Below are 21031 nucleotides of genomic sequence, written 5' to 3'. Positions count from 1 at the left end.
GAAGACAAAATTAAGTTACCTATTTAATTGAACAATAAATTTGCAGTGAAAAATACTGAGTGAAAGAAAAAACTCTGATAAGAGTCTCAAGGATGAGTACCTATGCTTAGCTTCAGTTATTTTGTTCCGAAAATTCAACAAAAACTCACTTCATTGTGGCAGGCAATTACAAAAACTCCCAAGACAAAATGAGAGCTCTCTACCGCCTGAGAAAAAAAAAATTGAGTTGTGATCAGCACAAGGTAGAAAAAAAGAATTGGTGACTGCACCCTACTTCCTTACTTACTTTAAAGTCGACATGAATGGATTCTCATAAATCATGATATACAAGACAAATTACTTAACAATAAGTACAAACAAGACTATACAATTGTGAGCTTTGTACATAATGAAGGAGCAAAAATTAAAAAAATACTCAGAGATTAAAACACAATAAAAAATACATACTGAAAAAGCCAAGGTATCATAGCCGTTGTTAATGTACCAGCACATTAACTTCTTATATAAAAATTATTCTGGTAAAAATATGTAAGAGCTGAGTTTCCAAAGCTGTAAGAAAAACACAACTTTGGAAAAGGTAATGCACACAAGCGTTTAACAAGCCATGAAATCTTCACTTAAGAAGATAAACTGAAATATTAACTAGCAGATGATGATTTGGGTCATAAATCAATCTCATCATTTAATGTAACAACTGATAGTTGTATTAAGGGGACAACCACCCAAAAAGCTGGAGCTACACCGTAGCAAGATACAAGCTGATCCATCCTAGCTCACGGTGCCCAACTTCCTAATAATACTATGGTGAGGGAAGGTTTGCCCGATGTCATTGGCATCTCAGCTAGATGATAATAAGATAATATGACAATCATATGATGACCGAAGTAGGATGAAATGGTGATAGAGAGTGAAATAAACTCAACCAAACTCTGTGAATTTTTCTTCTACGTTAAGAGACTTCAGTATCATGATAGGCAAGGGTGCATGCCTCATCAAATTTACCACGGAGAACTAAACGATATACTCAAGTTTTAAAGTACAGTTTTTGACGCTCATCTCCTTTTGATACATCAAACAGAACCCTGACATAACTTAGAGATTTCTTTTTGGATTGTTGTCCTCTTAAATATGTGAAGTTGTTTGGTTACAACACTGTATTTTGCAAATATGAACTTACTTATGGATAAAAGATCATTGATAACATTAAAATATATTTTATTACTCATATCACTTTGTTGAAAATATATCATATATCACTCGCTATATCATATACTGATAAAGAGAAACAGATGAATTGATTAAAAATAAAGTCAACAAGAATTAAAAGTGTAGGAAGGAGGATATTCTAGCAAAAGCAAAAATCCCGATGAAAAACAGTGGTATAAAAGTATTTGGCAGCATATTTCTCCTCGTCAGAATATGGTCGTTTCTACATGAATAAAATTTCCTTGTTTGTTTTGTCGTTTTGTTGCTGTTAAGCATAGGACTGGACGTTCATCAGCATGAGAAGCTCATTCAATTGAGAGTCAGCATAAGGACAGCTGTAATGAACCAGTGGACAAGGTATGAATTTTAGCATTTTCATCAGAGTTTCTGCTTCAAAATTTGATGTAGAACACTATCTGTGCATCGAGAATTACTGAAATCAGCTTCCAACCATGATATTAACATTTGTATTAAGCATTGGTTACAAAAAATATTAATTACCCATTCCCATGAAAAACAATACTCGAATCGAACAGCGCACTTTGAGGGTTTTGGCAGGCTTCTCGATTTAATCTATGTTCCTTTCCCACCCTGGTATTGATCAAAGTGTAAACAACGTGCAGCAGCTGAACCAAAACACTGAGATTAAGGCTGACAGACTTCCAAACTGCAGAGACTGTCACGGTAATGTTTAGTTTGCGATTTAACTCAAGAAGATTATGAAGTTTTTGTACGACAGGGAAGTTTGAATTTGGGCATTGAAAGACGATAATATCTTGATTCGGAGTTAATTCAATTAATTTTTGTTGTACAAATAGTGTTCTGAGTGAAAATTTTATGAGGTATCACAATGCTTAAACTTACACCTTGTCTAGTGGTTCATTCAGGCTGCTGATAATATAGACCGCTTCAACCGTAATCAGCTTGAACACATTTGGACTACATTTTGCAATTGGGAACTACGATATCTGGCTCAGTTTAAAAACAAAGTATGTACTATTAGTTTCCTTATGGACACATCTGTTTTTACAGATAAGCCAGAAATTACAGTTCCTAATTGCAAATAATTGTTGTCCATTTGATTTAGCCTAATACTCTTTCATGCTTTATATCTTCGCCTGAAGATTGGGCAATATTTTGCCAGGAAACTTTCTAAGAATCTGCTCCAAAGTACGTGTACAGAATATACTGACACAATTTAAAGGTGCGTTGTTGCTGTTTTTTGTTAAAAAATAAAACATAAGAGAAAATTAGGCTACATAAATAGTGCTGTTAGGCTGATTCTGGTTGAAGCCCCATATATATATTCTTTGTATTTCTCTACTGAACACGCGTTTCTACATCATCCATGTTTTCTCATTTAAAATTTGATTTCTTCAAGCTCCTCTCAAAGGAGAAACCGATTTTTTGCAGACATCTTTAGTGAAAATTCAGTTGGCCCACCAGACGGTGCTTCATGAGGATCTTTAAAACGTTTATCAAGTATAATTTCAATTGTTCCTAATGGGTTACATTCGTTCTCTGTAGAGGAAAGTTTATTTACCCTAGGTAAACCATGGTACACTGCATGCTTTATTACCCCTCACAGGTTCCACTTAGGAAGCTTGCGATACATTTTTTTCCTATTACAATGTACCATACTAAAATCTGTTGAAATTTTTCTCCCTCGAGCTCTTATCTGCGTCCTACTTGCAGAGGAGGAAAATAGGTGCTATAATTCTAATAAATTCACAACATTGATGTGAAACATTACAGATGTAGAAACGTAAAGTTTCAAAGGCAATTAAGAGGATGATAATATGTTGATGAATGTAGAAACATAATCGAATGAAGGTTCAGAAAATAATTTTAATGCTGTCAAATCAACGGAAAATGCGCAACGATTAAACGCTTGTACTCAATTAAAGATTGAACAAGATGAAATTTGATATCAAGAGCTATAAAGTATTCATTTTTATGTGAAGTATTTTAAACATCAACTGCAGAGCTCAGACCTGTTAACTGAGCTTACTTCAAATTTGTTAGAAAACAAATATAACTGTCATGTTTCCTACAACCATTAAAAATAAAAGAAGTATTCTGGAAACAAAGTTCATAACACTTAAGCCAGACTGTAAATTAGAATAAACATGATATGAGGAATTAGTGTTTGATGAATTCACCGGTGGCTCACACGTGCTTTTCTCTGAGCAGGGCAGAATAGGAAGGAGAGAGTCTCCGAGAACAGCAGAATCACCTGTAACAAGGAACAATCATTTGCCGAGGCCGAACTTCATAAAAATAAGTTCTTTTCCTTTGGAGAGTATGTGATCGACGGAGTTGTCGCCACCACCAGTGACGTTCGACGTCATTTCGCTCAGCTTCTGCATGAGATTTGGAGTTTCAGGTATACCGGGGAACTTGCTCGACGGCTGGGTAGTAGTCGGAGACTCTTTGTTGTTTGGGATGACAAAGTCCGGCACCACTTTTGGCGTCCCCTTCATTGGGTTTTGAGAGAGAGGCTTGGAGCTTTGGTCTGCTGGGTACTCTTGGACGCCTTGATGCGGATCTGGCGGAGGGCCTCGTCCGTCCATTCTACCACCTCTCCTGTCGAGCTGCTCGTTTTTCGGCCCTTTCATGTTCTCCATCCGATCCTGTACATTAACATAGATCAAATTCAATGATAAATAGAAAAACAAATAAAAAATGGGTTTCTAAAGAATCAAAGTTTCTTATTCTGTTTCCTTCTCAAAGTCTCTACACAGGGTTATTTAACAGAAGTGAAACATCTTTAGAACTTTCGAACAAGTTACGAGAGAGGCTTGGAAATTAGGCGTAACTCTTCCATTAAAAGGATATCAACAGCGCAAGTCCGCAATCACACGTGGATTGCATTTTGCAAAAAGGAACCAAGAGCATTGCAGTGTTGCTAAGATTGTGCAACTTCATTCTTTGCAATAAAAGTACTAAAATTATGCAAAAATATAAAATTAACATGGTAATTATTGTCTTCAATTTACATTTTTTAGGGTGCAAAATAGCAACTTTTTAGAGATGATCAGGTTTTGTGTCCATGGAAAGAGAAGTTGCACAATCTTAGCGAAATTGCAATGCTCTTGGTACATTTTTGCAAAATGCAATCCATATCTTGTTTGCAGTGTCTGAAAATCTCCGACTCAATGTTATTTTTTAAAGGAGAGCGAATTGAAATCATTCCTTGAGGTTTTCGCAGAATTTTCTTCGCACAGAGAAGAGAAATCACAGCAGTTTTAAAGAATTGCCAATGAGTAGTTTTCCCGCTTAAAAAATAAAGTATGACAGGAAGTCTGCGATGTTGCAAACCAAGTTATGCGATTGCGGGCTTACTCCGTTGATGTACCATTGGTGTTTCTCTCAATATTATCAGAACTGGCCTAAAAAACGCCAAGACCCTGGTTTTTTTTTGGGGGGGGGAGAGGCAGATAATAATACCTATCTTCTTGTAATAAACTGGTAAAAAGAGCATGAAGAGAAAGTATTTTGGTGCAAATCAATCCCTACCACCATTTTGAGATGGCAGCCTTCCATGGTTTAAGGAATAATCAAACTGTCATTTTAAATTGGGGGGTAGGTAAACACTTTGAGAGATTTCTCTTTCAATATTAATTCCTATGATATATCACTCGATGATTGTTGTCCAAGAAGTGAGATGCTTGCTCCCTTGTTATATTGATGTTTTTGACACTCGCCCGATCATCACACATCGAGAGGTAGGCAGGTACATCATTGAAAAGAAAACAGAAAAATAAATTTTCCAGCGAAACTAGATATCTTAACTTCACTCTACCTCAAAATGAAAACTTGATAATTAGTAAAATTTTGAATAATCACCATTTCAAAACGGTGATGGAGACTTGCAATTCGCAGTCAATTTTTCATTTGTACTCTCCTTCAAAAATGCATCACAAGATAGGAATTACTGCTTGCCAAAAGACAGTTAGGGTTTGTGGCTTCTTTGGGTAAATTTTTACTAAAATTGTGGTTTGCTCTGAAAGTATTCCTTTCAGGAGTCAGAACGCTGTCGCGATATTGAGTCTCTATCTAAATATGTTCCAAAGTTGTAGCACTTTTGTATATTTTTTGATAACCCAGTATTTTCCTAGAGTTTGCAAATAAGAAAAAAAAATAATTTACAACGAACAAAATAATGCAACGCAGTAACAACCGCACATTCCGCAGAATAGTTTCTGACAAAGTAGCACCACAAGATTATCAAGCCATAATCTAATTGGCCAGAGAAGCAAATTTTGCAAACATTTAAAATATTTTAGTGGTTCAGTTGTGGCTAAGGGCCAGAAAGAAGCAATTTTCCTTGCCTATCGACTTCTTGGTGGTCGCCCTGGTATTTCCCTGAATGATTTCCTTTCTTTCTTTTTCAGAGCTACAGTCCCTCCTTTTTTACGTACTTACTTACGATCAGTACAGAAAAAAGGAAAATATTGGGAGTAGACAACGTCGTTCATTCGCACTCACAAAAATAAATTTTATTACGATTCATACAAAAAGAAGACTTGTTTACGTTAATTCATAGACTGCTCTTCAGACTCGCAATTAGGGGCGATAACTGTGATGCACAGTACCTAGTTATTAAGTTGCATTGTGTAAACTATTATGTGGGTTAATTCTCTTGGCCTCACAACTTAAAGCTCCCATGCTGTTTTCTACGCAGGTGTGGGTAATAAAATTAGGCAACTGTGATTAGAAAAGTAAATAAAAAAAAAAGGAAAAAATAGAAACTCAGAATTTGTTTATGAATTAAATTACTTGCTCCTTAAGCTCTTACGTGTGACAGACACTGAGTCTGGTGAAAAAAAAAAAAAAATAAATAAAGATGAAATAAAAGAATGCAATAAGCCACAAATTACCTCTGCAAACGAGCTATTTCATTCTATGTACCACTCACAAAGAATTTTCATCAATAGGCTCTTACGAAAACACACACATTCATGGTGATTACACTACACAAGGAAAAGACAGCAGTGACAAACTGAACTTGTCCAATGGCCAAAAAAAAACAAGACTCACTTGTTGTAACGTGTTCTTGACTCATGACAGGAGAATTTTAGGTTATTAAACTACATAAATTTATATAATACCCTTCATTGAACGCTTAATAAAAATAGCTAGCCAAAAAAAATATCATTCTTACTAGTTTCGTGCAAATGAATGGCATTTCATATTTTCAAATTCAATATTTGTAACCGATCATCTTAGTCTCAAATCAAGAGTGCACTTGTGAAATTAAAAACATACGATGTCAATCAAATCATCATATAAACCCGGGAAGAAACTGATTTGAGAACCACCATTTTCAAAATTAAGGGCTTGAAGTGAGGTTTCAGGGAGAGATGGACATCATTCAGCGGAGGGGACCAATCCATAATCCACAAAGAAAGTTTTGAAAAAAACCGGATCTAATTAAGGGCTAAAGAGGACGATAGGTTGTTTTTCACAATTCTCTTTGTAGATAGGTAAGTTCCTTTGGCTAAATAGTTTTCAAAAATAAACTGTAAATGGTGATAGCTACACTACATCAGCTTATCAATCTAATCCTCTACCTACATTATTGTGTGCAAAAATAGATGAAGCAAAAATACAACTGATTCTTTAAAAGCTCGAGGCAAGTAATTCAGATATTGCTCTTTTTCAACTCTATAAATATAAAAATAACTCTTGACAAGAGGGGCCAGTTGGGTTGGCCCCCACAGAATACTTGTCCTCTACGAAAATTTTTGACTGTATATGGTCACGCAGTAAGTTTAGATCAAACTAGTAGTACTATGGGTACCTTACTATGGGATGCTTTGCTAAACTAGGAAATTACATGTATTTATTCGTCATTTTGGTTTCTTGCAAACGAATTAAATTATATTAAACGCTATGGTAAAGATGACCTATTTTCTAGCCATTTCGGTCTTTAACAACCAGTCATTCCGTCAGAAAGATTTTTCCTTGTTTTCACTGGTTCCTCTGCATTTATACGTAAAGTGTGACGTTATACTTCAATTTTTTTTTCAGATTACATTCATCTTATGTTTATGTTAGTTTATTTCGATGAATTAGGTTATTCCTATAATATTGGACTGGGACGTACTAACTTGTGAACCACAAAAATTTTGTCTTTCACCAATAAAGGTCACTGACAGTTAGCACACAGGAGAAACCTTTACAAAAAAGTAATGAAATGACTCTTTTAATGGCATATCTTCATTAAAGCTCTACGAGCAGAGGTAGAAATTTTGATAGAAGCTACAAAATTCCATTTTACTATCAATAACTCCAATACTCACAAAAGGTAAAAACTAGTTGCCACAAAAGTTCAATCTTTGAGCCAAAAATTTAGTGGCTAAGGTTAGTGGCTAAGGTCTGTTGCAACCTTTTGAACAGAATCTTAAAATCAGCAGGCTGTAATTTACACACAGCTTGTCAACAAATTCGGTTCTTGAGGATGTTTAGGTTTATGGCAAAGCAAAACAATTAAACAATACTTAGTCATAATAAACAATTAAGGCAATTTCATGTCTGTGGATGAGGATTGAGGAGTTCCCAATGAAGACAAACAAATTAATCTTGAACATTGAAAGCATTGCAAAAGACAGGAGTCTTTGATTTGATACAGACTTTCTGAGTTAGGCAGTTTACTTGAGAAAAAATAACGTCTTAGCCATAAAAGAACAATTGAAAACACGTTGATGGTAGAGGTTAAAAAAACCTTTATACATACATTTCAGTGTGACAAAATTAATTTTTCACCCTAGTAGCACAATGCATTGGAAATATAGAAAAAAATTGTGATTTTGTTGCCATGATATTGCGATATTTACACATCTTTGGTAAATAAATGCTAATTTCAAAGATCAACGAAATGAGTTCAATGCATCAGAAAGATGAGTGATTTGCGATGTAATGGAGAACTGAATTTGATTTCAAAATAAGAACTTCCTTCAATCGAAAAATAGGAAAAATACACAGCATGCCCTTTCTTGAGCTTCCAAGTTCGGTAGCGATACTTTTACCATGTAGTTGCAATTTATCACAATCTGTGCTACTTAGGTTGTAGAGGATCACTACAGTTGGAAAATTTTAAAAGTGGGTTCTAGGAAATTAGAACAAATTTTAAAGTGTTATTGAAGTGAAATTGAAGTGTTATTAAGTGATACCTATACATTGCAGAGAAAAATGTGAATAGCGCAGGGATTTTGCCACACTGTTAGGTACGTACAATTACGTTTCCCACTTTACACCATCGATATGCTCCCCCGCTCTTCCAGTTCTCATTCGAGATCCAGAAAATCATTTAATGATGATGATAATGAAACAATACGTGACTAATAAACAATAGGAGTCCACCTAATACGATGCAACAATGAACACATTACTAAAAAGCGAGAGAAACACAGAGCATTGGAGAGATCTAAGAAAGCGTGACATAAAAAGAAACAAGAAAAAAGCGGAAAGGAATTGAAAATGGTGATGAATGTTTTGAGATGTTTTTGTTGTGGGTGTGGTACATTGTACTGTCAAGAGAACTCACCTTGGTGTGGTCATACTGTTGTGCCGACGCATCTAGGTAAACAGAAAAGAGAGAGAAAGAAAGAAAAAGTAGAGAACAGAACATCACACGGCTTCAAGTGAAAAAGAGAGAGAGAGACATTTGTTACAATCATCGTGTTTCATTTGGACAATTTTCCATTTGAAGGTAGCTGGGAATAGAGGGTAAGTGGCATTTAAGGTGATTTTAGGGCTGGTTTAACGAGTATGTATTATATCGTATTGGTTAGCTCAGAATTTTTAGCAAATTGTCATGTTCATGAAATTTTAAGAGGGCGTATCTACACTGCCATGCTAAGGAAAAACGCTGTATGAATATTAGAGAGTCACCGATTTTCCTTCGAGAAAATATTCATTTTTGAGGAGTTATGAATATTTTCTCTTGAAAGTCTCAAATGATGTAGATCCAATTACGGATGAAATTCCTAGAAATATTAGATGAAAAATATTGACAGGTTTCCAGGAAAATTCGTATTTTACCTAAGTCAAACGCTTTATTTTGCTCTATTCATGTAGCTCTTCAGTCTTTCAAAAACAGAAATGCATTCTTAAAACTCTATGAAAATGACTGGTAGCTGAGAATGCAAAGCTAACCAATAAAATATCTCTTATATCATTTTGACGCGCAGCCCTCCAGCTTTTGAATCACCTTAAAAAAGGAAGAGAAAAAGTAAGACACCTAATAGAGTTGGATGCAGCAAGAAAGTAGACAAGAAAACACCTTCATCACTTTCTCTTGATTTAATGTAGAATATGACGTCATCAGACAAAATGTTGGGAGTTGACTGTGCGAATAGTGTATGGTTAGTTCTGTTAGTATCTTACAACAAGAAATAATAATGGTAGGTAGTGATAAAATGTAGGAAATATCCAGTGACTTAAATCGATATTTGGCTGTCTGGATCAAAATTAGTTTTAAACTGCAGCCGCCCAAGGTTTTTTTTATGTTCCTCATCATGCATATCGGAGATAAGAGAAAAAAATAATGATAGATATGTAAATCTTGTTCCCTTGAAAATGTCCAACTGCTAATGAGTTTATAGCACAGAAAAGATGCAAAAAATAAGTGGATTTTATGAGGGGAAAATTGTACAAAACTTACATTGAGCGTATCAAAAAATCTACAATCCACTCTTTAATGTGCATTTCGCTTCGTTCGCAATTCGCATCTTCAAATTTCTTGCATTTGGGGGCATTTTTGGTGTATTTTACACTACTTTTTTTGGTTGCTGACAATTAAGATTGCAAAAAGCGAGAAAAATCAGAAAATCTGACCTAAATGAACAATTCTTTAACCTGTTGACAATTTTTCTTGAATGCGATATCAGTCGTTCTGTTATAATTTCTTTGAAATATTGAAACAAATATTTTCAAACAACTGAAACCATACCCAATAAGATTGACAACACTTATGAAATACATCTGTAACTTTGTAACTTGTCGTTGAGGACCATGAAAGTATTCTCTATAAACAGGAGAGATTTGAAAATATAGAATACCCAAAAGATACACATGGGAGTAGATTCTTCACATTTGGATTTCATTTTGCAATTAGGAACTACAATCTCTAGCTCATTTTAAAAACAACATAGGTGCCGGTAGTTCCTCTAGGGAGATAAGTGTTTTTGTGTGTAAGCCAGAAATTGTAATTCCTAATTGCAAAATAAGGTCCATTTTTGATGTGCTCCGTACGATTTTCATGTGATTATACATGCACGGATTTTAGCATGGAGTCCACTTATTTTGCTGCATCTCTTGTCTGCTGGAGGCCTATTAACAGTAGTTCCTATCAAATTGTACTTGAAATAGTTTGTTTAATTAGAGTGGCATGGGCCTTCGCTGGTAAAAAAAAAAAAAAATACCATTCTTATTTACAAACAAAACAATACTAATTTTGGGTGACACACAGGAATCAACACAAAACACAGAAATCAGAGAGAGGTGGAATTGTGTCGATGTGTAAGATAAAGAAGGAAGAAAGCAATTTAGGAAGGAGACGTCAACATTCAACCACAAAACATGCACCATGTCATCATTTTCATCATCATCATCATCATCATTACTGAGTGTAAACATCAGAGTTCAATCGAGAACTATTAATCAAATACCAATCATTGGCTTTTGATAAAAGACCTTATTCTTTGACAGATTCTCCCTGCGAAAAAATGGAGAATCTGAAATGTGTCTCGTTCATATAAAAATTAAAAAATGTCAAAAATCTTGAGCTGGATCTCACGAGAGAAAAATAAGTTAGGAGGGTAGAAAATTAAGTACTCAGCTTTTGACGCCGAACTCAGTCTATGGGACCTGGACAAGCCACTTTCACAGAATGAGTCATTAGAGATCCAAAAACCGTGAATTAGATTGGATTTTGATGGCTGACTTGGTGTTAAATTAAATTTGACCCAAAAAGTAGACGGCACATATCTCCATGCTTACGAATCCAAAGCTGAATTCTCAGGGGACTCGAAAGCGAGTAAAAACTTATCATTAAGAATACCTACATTCGCTGAACTAAAATAAATTACTTTTCGTGTTAGGAACACTATGTAAAACAACTGAATAACTTTTCGTCAAAGTGATTAAAATTGGTCTTCCAAAGTTTTGATGGACGTTCAGCCATCTGAAAATGTGGTGTAAATTGGATTTCCCAAATTCTACAATTTTGAGAAATTTACAGCTACCTCAATCTCCCTCGTAAGCTTTGATAAATTTCATCCGGATAGTAAGAGATTCAAGGGGCAAATTGACATTAGATCTTAAAAATTACTGACATCAGAACAAGATAAAGATTTTTGAATAGTTTCTCTGATTTTCAAGGACAAACAAAACTAGAAGAAGAGACACATATAGTTGAACAGCAATACACGAAGAAGAGCCAAAGAGAACAGCAAGGAAGAAGGAAGAGAATATATATAAATAGAGAGAGAGGGGAGAAGAGAGCAAGGGAGAGATAAAGGAGGGTTACAAGAGAAAACTACCTTTCCGTCGATCACGAGGGTCTCTAGGTACTCCTTCTCTCGGTGGAGGTGGGGGCCCTCTGACTCCCGGACCATGGCCCCGTTCCGGAGGACCAGCTTTTGGATGGCCTCGGGGCAAGGGTCCCTTCATTGGACCGCTTCCATTATTGTAGTCAGGAGGGGCCTCTGTTAGGAAGTTCGAAGGAACAAGGCCACGGACACCATCCAACTCGCCCATGTAGAAACCGTCATCATCCATGTCACCATAAACATAGATTATGTTCCCTGTTTGGAAACTCAGCTCCACTTGCTGCACCATAAGAAATACATATATCATTTTGGATGCTTTTTCAAGCTTAAGCTACTGGGTTGGGATGAACACCATGACTGCGTTTCCGGTTGGAAATCAGTCCACTTGTTTCAATTTGTTTTCAAGTGAATATCCCCGGCCTGACATGTTTCTAGCATGCGATTCAAGACCAGTAGTGTAAGTTTTAGTTAGGAATTTAACTCAAGTAGATTAAGATTTTATATGACCGGCAAGTTTGAATTTATGCATTGAAAAATGTTAATATCTTGGTTAGGAGTTCATTTCAATAATTTTGTTGCAGGAATCGTGTTTGAGACATTTTGATACAAAAACATACATCATAATGCTTAGATTTGCACCTTGTAGAGAGATCCATTTAAATATAAAACAAGGAACAATGGGTCAGTGAAAAATTTCTGTTGAGTATTAGACAGATAACCTTACTGTAGAATTTCATTTTTTACCTTACGGTAAAAGATTCAAAAAGAATTTCTAGAGGGAGAAAAACGTGATTAAAATCTGACCAACCAGAGGCCAACAGTCGTAATGACATAACTAGGCTAGGCCTCGTCTCGGTCTGGGCTTCAGCCAATCAGCAATGCTGACTTCTTTAGGCCAATAATATCGTTTCATTTGAGTCCAGATTTTGGCGATTTCAAAATCTATTTTCTTTATCATTTTGAGTAAAAAAAATCAGAAAAATTACTAGGAGCTCGACTCAGTGCTTTATAGAAATGAATTGAAAAAAATAGGCACCACTGACCCATTTGAGAATATTCCTGACCAAAAATACCTGAAAGTTAAGAATATTTGTATCGAATTTAGCAAAAAGGAACCCGCACTATTACAGTGTTTTAAAAATGTTGTTTCTTCATAATTGTCTAAATAATCTCCCAGAAAAGCAAATAGTTTTTGCTTCCCACCAAAAACTTGCTCATTTTACAGGAAAATGAGAGTGTAAATTTTAATACTGTACGTAGATTAAGTATTTTTAAAAGGAAAGAAGAAATTGCACGTTTTTTAACACACCGTAATAGCACTGGTTCCGTTTTGCTAAATGAGATCCATTTATGGAAGTCTCAAGGAAAAGAAGAGGGGAAAAGGTTGTTTTCACCTATCTTAAGTATTTCAGATTATTTTTAAATTGAATAAAAAAATTTCAAATTTGATTTAAGTGCCATAACTATGTGCATATAAAAATACTTGCCTCTGCATCGACATTTGGTGACAGTTCTTGCGGATCATAGTCATACATGGCTACCATCCTTTTTACAGGCATATTAGCATAGATGTCTCCCCACCGGTCCTTGTTCCGTCCATCTGCGTTCTAAAGGCAAAAAACGAATGAAACAATGAGCAAATGTCTGATAAACGTAGGTTGATAACTCAACATACTGAGTCAACTCAATTGAATTTATTCTCATTTGGCCTAGAGAGATCAACGGTAAGTGGGACAAATTTTGTTCTCGTCTAAATTTTGCCACAACGTCTTTGTTTTTCTTTACAGCCATTAAAGCCCTTCTCTTCTAGAAGAACAAAGAATAACAACTTGAACTTACTTGGTGAGCAAAAAAAAGAATACCACAAAATCTAAAAGATAACTGTCCTTCATATAGGAAATTCCTTGAGCTATGGTGATTGTTCTTTGCAAGAAAGATGCCAGACTTTATGTATCAAACTATCAAAAGAAGAGAACAGAAAAAGAAGAGATACATGAAATGACAAATGAATTAAAATTTGCTGGAATCTTTATATTTCTGTTCTACTTTTGGGAATTCCTCATATCAACGGCGAAAGTACAACAACATGTATCTCCATTGCCTTGTTTCAAAATTTCTGCTCCTAGTTTATTTTTTTTAACAAGAATAAGTAAGCTTTAAAGCTTGAAATTTATACAGAATATTCAACTAACAGAGAAGAAAAGTCATTTAAAGGGTATCCCGGGATAAGCATGTCAAAATGCCCTTGTGAATGGATTTTTATTTTAACCATTTTAAGTCATCAAGGGGGTCCTAAAACTTAGGTTTTGGGGGGTTTTAGCCCCCCAACCCCCTCCGCCCCCCCTCAGACCCCCAAAAACAGCTTTTTTGGGCTATTTTTGACTATGCTAACGTCATTTCCTCGTAACTTTCGTAATTTTCGATAGAATTGAACCAAAATTTGTCAGAATCTACATCAATTAGCTTAGTTTGTGTAGAAAAAAATTCATTATCATTGGATAATATTTTAGCCCCTAAAAAAATTCGTAAAATTTTTGAAAAAATTCATTTTTTTCCTTTTTTCGTGGCTAGGCGGCGTATGGAAACATGTACACAAACAAAAATTGTCTCTTTTCTTAATTTATACATCCAATAAGATACAGGAAAAATTTCGTGTTGATCGGAGTGGTGCGCCATACTTAAAAACGCAATTTTCTAACCTCAAAACGCCGAAATTGCCCATTTCGGCACTCATTATCACTCCGTGTGAAAAAATAAGAAGAGATACATACGATATTATAGTCCTACCACATGAATTAGACACTTAAGTGCATTTACTCAAAATTTCGAGTCGATCAGAGTGGTGCGCATTAACCGAACGCGCCGATTTCTAACCTCAAAACGCCCAAAGTGCCCATTTCGGCACTCATTATCACTCCGTGTGAAAAAATAAGAAGAGATACATACGATATTATAGTCCTACCTCATGAATTAGACACTTAAGTGCATTTACTCAAAATTTCGAGTCGATCAGAGTGGTGCGCATTAACCGAACGCGCCGATTTCTAACCTCAAAACGCCCAAATTGCCCATTTCGGCACTCATTATCACTCCGTGTGAAAAAATAAGAAGAGATACATTCCGATATTATTGTCCTACCTCATAAATTAGGCACTTAAGTGCATTTAGTCAAAATTTCGTGTCGATCAGAGTGGTGCACAACACCCAAGCACTGAGGGAAACCTCTAAACTCCCAGGATATATATGACGGTAAGGAGGCTCGCCCATCCCCACGAAGAAGCGTTCCCTCCTCCAAACTTCCATAATACGTAGCGGTGCAATGAGTACTGGCAAATTCAAGTAAATAAATTAACAAGAGGTTAGAAAGAATCCTAAAGTGAAAGGAAATCACTTTTTTAGTAAAGAAACTTTGTTATGAGTGAAAGAAACGGGTTTTTTTAAAAATATAATTAAGATAAAACGGTAAATACGACTATATTTATAGTCGTATTTACCGTGGTCTAGCATTGGCCTCAGTATACCCTTCAGCTCGCCCAGAGGGATTCCCTTCATGAATCCCCAGACACACCACGTGAAGTCTGACCTACTTCAAAAAAAAAAAGAAACCACACCTTCAATTTGTTTTTTGTTTTTGTTTTAACCTAATATACGTACAAATTGTTTCAGAGGTAAACAAAAAAAATTGTAATGAGCAAGTGTTTGTTGACAAAGTCTGTTAAAATGAACCTTCTTTGCCAAGAAGAAATCATACCAAATACCCACCAAATTAGGTCAAATTTATCTCCTGCTTCTTAAAAAAAATCTATCCTGTAAATTCAAACGCAAAATTGCGATTGACACCAGCAAAATGGAGCAACTTAAAACCATTGATCACTCGTCTTTATTTCTTCCCACTGATTTTTGTTTATTTTCCGATTTGTATATCATGTCTTACCTTAAGTAATAATTTTGTCACCTCTACAATTGTGAATATTAATTATATTTAAAAAAAAACCCTTTTCTTTCACTCATAACAAAGTTTCTTTACTGAAAAAGTCTTTTCCTTTCACTTTAGGATTCTTTCTATAACCTCCTGTTAATTTATTGACTTGAATTTGCCAGTACTCATTGCATCGCTACGTATTATGGAAGTTTGGACGAGGAAACGCTTCCTCGTGGGGGATGAGCGAGCCTCCCTACCGTCATATATATCCTGGGAGTTTCGAGGTTTCCCTGAGTGACCGGGTCTGCTACGCGGCAGGGTGCCATAATAAACTTTGAAATGTGCATCATGCAATTTTCAAGCGGGATCTTGGCTAACATACAGTGATAATGAATGCCAAAATGAGAATTTTGGGAGGTTTCAGGTTAGAAACCGGCGTGTTCGGGTGTTGCGCATCACTCTGATCAACACGAAATTTTGACTATAGGTATTCAAGTGTTTAATTCATGAGGTAGGACTATAAAATCGAATGTACCCACCTCTATTTATTTTACACGGAGTGTTAATGGGTGCCGAAATAGGCATTTTGGCCGTTTTGAGGTTAGAAAATTGCGTGCTTGGGTGTTGCGCACCACTCTGATCGACCACGAAATTTTGACTAAATGCACTAAAGTACCTAATTTATGAGGAAGGACAATAATATCGGAATGTATCTCTTCTTATTTTTTCACACGGAGTGTTAATGGGTGCCGAAATGGGCAATTTGGGCGTTTTGAGGTTAGAAATCGGCGCGTTCGGTTGTTGCGCACCACTCTGATCGACTCGAAATTTTGACTAAATGCACTTAAGTGTATAATTCATGAGGTAGGACAATAATATCGGATGTACCTCTTCTTATTTTTTCACACGGAGTGATAATGAGTGCCGAAATGGGCACTTTGGGCGTTTTGAGGTTAGAAATCGGCGCGTTCGGTTAATGCGCACCACTCTGATCGACTCGAAATTTTGAGTAAATGCACTTAAGTGTCTAATTCATGAGGTAGGACTATAATATCGTATGTATCTCTTCTTATTTTTTCACACGGAGTGATAATGAGTGCCGAAATGGGCAATTTCGGCGTTTTGAGGTTAGAAAATTGCGTGCTTGGGTGTTGCGCACCACTCTGAGCGACTCGAAATTTTGACTCAAGGTACTTAAGTGGATCACTTAAGAGGTGAGACGATAAAACCGGATATTTCTCCCTACATTTCTCCACGCCTAGTCATCAAAGGAGGCTAATGGTGGCATTTAGGCCGTTTTGAGGTTAGAAAATTGCGTTTTTAAGTATGGCGCACCACTCCGATCAACACGAAATTTTTCCTGTATCTTATTGGATGTATAAATTAAGAGAAGAGACAATTTTTGTTTGTGTACATGTTTCCATACGCCGCCTAGCCACGAAAAGAGGAAAAAAATGATTTTTTCAAAAATTTTACGAATTTTTTTAGGGGCTAAAATATTATCCAATGATAATGAATTTTTTTCTACATAAACTAAGCTAATTGATGTAGATTCTGACAAATTTTGGTTCAATTCTATCGAAAATTACGAAAGTTACGAGGAAATGACGTTAGCATAGTCAAAAATAGCCCAAAAAAGCTGTTTTTGGGGGTCTGAGGGGGGGCGGAGGGGGTTGGGGGGCTAAAACCCCCCAAAACCTAAGTTTTAGGACCCCCTTGATGACTTAAAATGGTTAAAATAAAAATCCATTCACAAGGGCATTTTGACATGCTTATCCCGGGATACCCTTTTCAAGAAATTGCGTGGACTAGGTTCTCAAGGTAAAAATAAAGTATCACTGGAAGTCTACAAAGCCCCAAACAAGGATACGTGGTCTCGCACTTTAACCAAATATATACTTAGTTGGTTATGTGCTTGGTTGGATGTTATTGTGTCATAGGACCAGAAAACGCTTCAAATAAAGTTACCTTAGACACATCTTGCATATCTGCTACCATGTTGTGAGGGACATAGCCTCTCCGCCCTCGACATTCGCCCCAGTAGAAGCCATCATTATCCTTCTCACCGAACACCTACATTAAAAGCGAAGAAAAACATGGAGAGATCACACTACAAACTTTAATGGATATTATGGAAAAACGCAAAGATAAAACAATAAAAATCAGAGCTTATTCTCACCCACCACAAAACATTTTTCATCGATTTTGATATTTTTTTAAATTCACACTCCCTAAAGCCAGTTGATTCGAGATCAACGTAACTCAGCAATTTTAAGTTTTTAATTTTTCATTATAACAGTATTGTCCAATTCTGATCATAACCTGTTCTGATGCCATTCAATATGCCTCTCAGTCTTCAAAGAATTTTTTTTCTACTTTGACACCGTTTGCTGTTTCAACATTTTTATTGTTTCCTGTAAAATTAAGTTTTGTAGGAAATGAGTTATTTTGAAATTGACTGATTCAATTACACTAAAATCGTTTTTTGGTTGTGAAAACTATTTTATCTCTATGAATTGGATGCATTTAAATCAAAAGGAACTGTATCTATTCTGGCATGAAACCTGAGATCCATAAGATTACATATGTACAAGACAGGGCTCATGCAACAATTGATATAGTTCTTTCAGATTTAAGTGTGTCCAATTATAATAAAGAAGAATTCTTCATTTAGCCAGAACATTCCAGACCAAATTTCAGCCCTAATCAGGATCTTATTATCAGTATCTAACTCACTCATGACTTAAATAAAGCACGGTTCTAAACTGTGTCATTTCACAGAATTGCACTTGTACCATTTCGAAATTGCCCTTAATCGATTGATTAATACGTTCATTATGTTTTTGTGCTATCGCGCTGTGAAACTTGTACACAGAAGAGAGAAGCGGAGTTCAAAGTGAGAGTATATCAAAGGTATTGGTTATTATCAAGATATAAATAAATTTGGGCAATAAAGTGGATCAAAGATTATAGTTACCATCACCCAACTGTTCTTTAATATATATTTAAAAATTCAAGTATTTTTTAGCAGAATTGGTGCGATTGATAGTTATAGCTTGTGGTTTGAAATATATATAATATTTGTATATTAATAATATTTGTATATTAATAATATTTGTATATTAATAATATTTGTATATTAATAATATTTGTTGAGAATTTGGTCAGAAATGTCTGGGTCCAACACTTGCTAGGTAGAGAAAGGCTTAAATTACCTTGATTGTATCACCACGTAAAAATGGAAGCTCTTCATCGCAAGCATCTGGATTGGGAGACATAGTCTGAGGATCGTAATCAAAAAGTGCCTCGAAGTAACGTATACGCTGGTCTCGGGGATGGTTTTGCGGAGCATTCTGCGGAGGCCATGGCCCCCCACCTGCAGGTCCGCCTCGACCGCGGTAGCTGCCACTGGGTCCATCTCTCCTGCGCGGGTCCTCTCTTCCCCCTCCTCCCATGTAAAATTGGTCCCTGCTCAACAAAACACAGATGCGTTAGGATAATGATTCTGTCAAACAAAGACAATTCTAGAAACGAGGAGAAAATATCTCTTAGGTCAAAACCATGGTGTCTAGAATTCTTTACTATGCTCATTCCCTGATGAGGGTACCAAGTTTTCTCCCACATTGCTAGGATTTTCTTTAGAAAAACGATATAACTCTTCAGAGTTCCAGATATGAGAATTAAATTTTTTTCGTCTTTCCGGAAATTCTTCAGCTTACATTCAAATTTTTAATTCTAAAAGCATTCCTTAAATTTATATCGGGCCGATGGAAGAGTCTGTATTATAATAATGATTCGAAGATTCAAATATGTTATTCTAGAGGTCAATAATGGAGCTCAGGTGCAATAACATATACCTTGGTAACAACTGGTACTTGAAATTACCGCAAAATGTGAAAGCAAAAGGCCCTCCAAGCGGTAGAAAAAGAGATTCTCGGTTTCTGGAATAGATTCCTCGATTTTCCCCGAAATTTTTCATTTCCTGATGAATCCTAATTTTTCCTGGTTCCAAACACTATGAGAGACAGGTGGAATTCCTGAATACCTTTCGTCTCTGGGCCGTAGAGGTCGAGGGCGCTCGTGAGGCATCGGCGGCTGTGGAGGTCGACCTCGCTCCGCATGAGAGCGCGGAGGTCGCTGATGATGATGTGAGTGACCCCCTTCGTAGAATGGCGGGTGGTTTCCTTGAGGTGGCGCGTAATGCCCTTTCTGTTGTCTTCTGCGATCTAGGTAGTCGTCTTCACTAAAATTCCCCTCGCTTGCCGTGTCCTTCGTTATTTCTGAAAATGTTCCACCAAATTTCGCATCTGTAGATAGTAACAAAAACTTGGTTACACTAGTAGTATCAAAAGTAACCAAGGAGGAGTCATTTTTAGCTATGAAACATACAGTTTGTGCTAAACGTATTTACAGATCTTGGGGAATGTTTAAAGAGCTTTGGTTTCATAGCAAGGACAGATTTAGTTCCATCAAAAACGAAAAATGCCAATTCTTCACAATGAACGAGAATTCAGTATAAAGTACCTTTCAGTTCAGAGACAAGATGTTTACATGATGCTGCTCATGCGAAAATACTCATTTTGAAGGGAAAAAGCTCTTTTAGAGATAAATTTCCCTTCTAGAGTTGCGCTGTTTGGAGCGTCGCTAGTTACGATCAATTGGGCAATTCAATTTTTCACTCGCTAGTTGAATTTAGAAGCTATCACATTCTACAGGAAACATGACATTTCATTTCCAGCACTATCTAATGAAGAAATGGGGGCAAGGGATCCAAGAAGAGCTTTAGCCTCAGATTATTTAGGTAATTTAGTTTTTTTCCCCTCTGCTATTTGTTGTTGAGATAACCTAAACTCTTCATGTTTATAAGCAGGAAGTGGGAAAAAGTAATCAACTTTCATGACTATGAATGGAGCTTTAAAAGTTCTGTTAATCATTGTTTGGCTGCGTGAGGTAAAAGAACAGTATGTTGAAGGCCAAAGTGCAAAACCAAGTGCTTTTATTTGCAATGTTGCAGACTTTTTGTCATTCATTTTTTCTTTAAAAAACCAGTTACAATAATTTTTTTAAAACTTCCTTGACTTTTTTTCTTTGTAAGCAGAATATTCTGTTCAAATTTCAAGCTTTCAAATTGGCTTGTTTTTCTTGGAAAAAATAAAATAGGAGTGGAAATTTAGAAACACCGCAATGGAGATACGATACGTGATTTTGCTTTTAAGCCATGCATGTGAAAAAATTGGGGTTTCCAATGTAAAAGAAAAACTAGAAAAAAAAATAGGTAATTGCACCATTTTTCAAGCTGATTGTAACTTCATCCTCTTTCATTCACCTCAATATCAGAGATTAA

General features: G+C 36.0%; 1 protein-coding gene across 6 annotated transcripts in view; it reads right to left on the bottom strand.

The window, feature by feature from the left end:
* Rbp (RIM-binding protein) overlaps window positions 1-21031 on the bottom strand; it is a 74992-nt gene continuing 53961 nt past the window's right edge. For 5 of the 6 annotated variants that reach the window (XM_072306608.1, XM_072306609.1, XM_072306610.1 and 2 more), the window contains exons 21-24: window positions 19733-19994; window positions 18903-19155; window positions 17656-17760; window positions 13214-13372 (exon numbers count right to left, since the gene is read on the bottom strand). In XM_072306608.1, coding sequence (XP_072162709.1) covers window positions 13229-13372; window positions 17656-17760; window positions 18903-19155; window positions 19733-19994 — 764 coding nt within the window. In that variant the 3' untranslated portion in view covers window positions 13214-13228. Of the gene's footprint in view, window positions 3840-8758; window positions 8791-11756; window positions 12046-13213; window positions 13373-17655; window positions 17761-18902; window positions 19156-19732; window positions 19995-21031 lie in introns of those variants that run through there. The other variant, XM_072306613.1, reaches the window with a different exon arrangement.

The sequence above is a fragment of the Bemisia tabaci genome, chromosome 2 (assembly GCF_918797505.1).
Source record: "Bemisia tabaci chromosome 2, PGI_BMITA_v3".
In the NCBI taxonomy this organism is placed as follows: domain Eukaryota; kingdom Metazoa; phylum Arthropoda; class Insecta; order Hemiptera; family Aleyrodidae; genus Bemisia; species Bemisia tabaci.
Note: the sequence above shows the minus strand (reverse complement) of the source record. Positions and strands in the feature narration are given on the sequence as shown.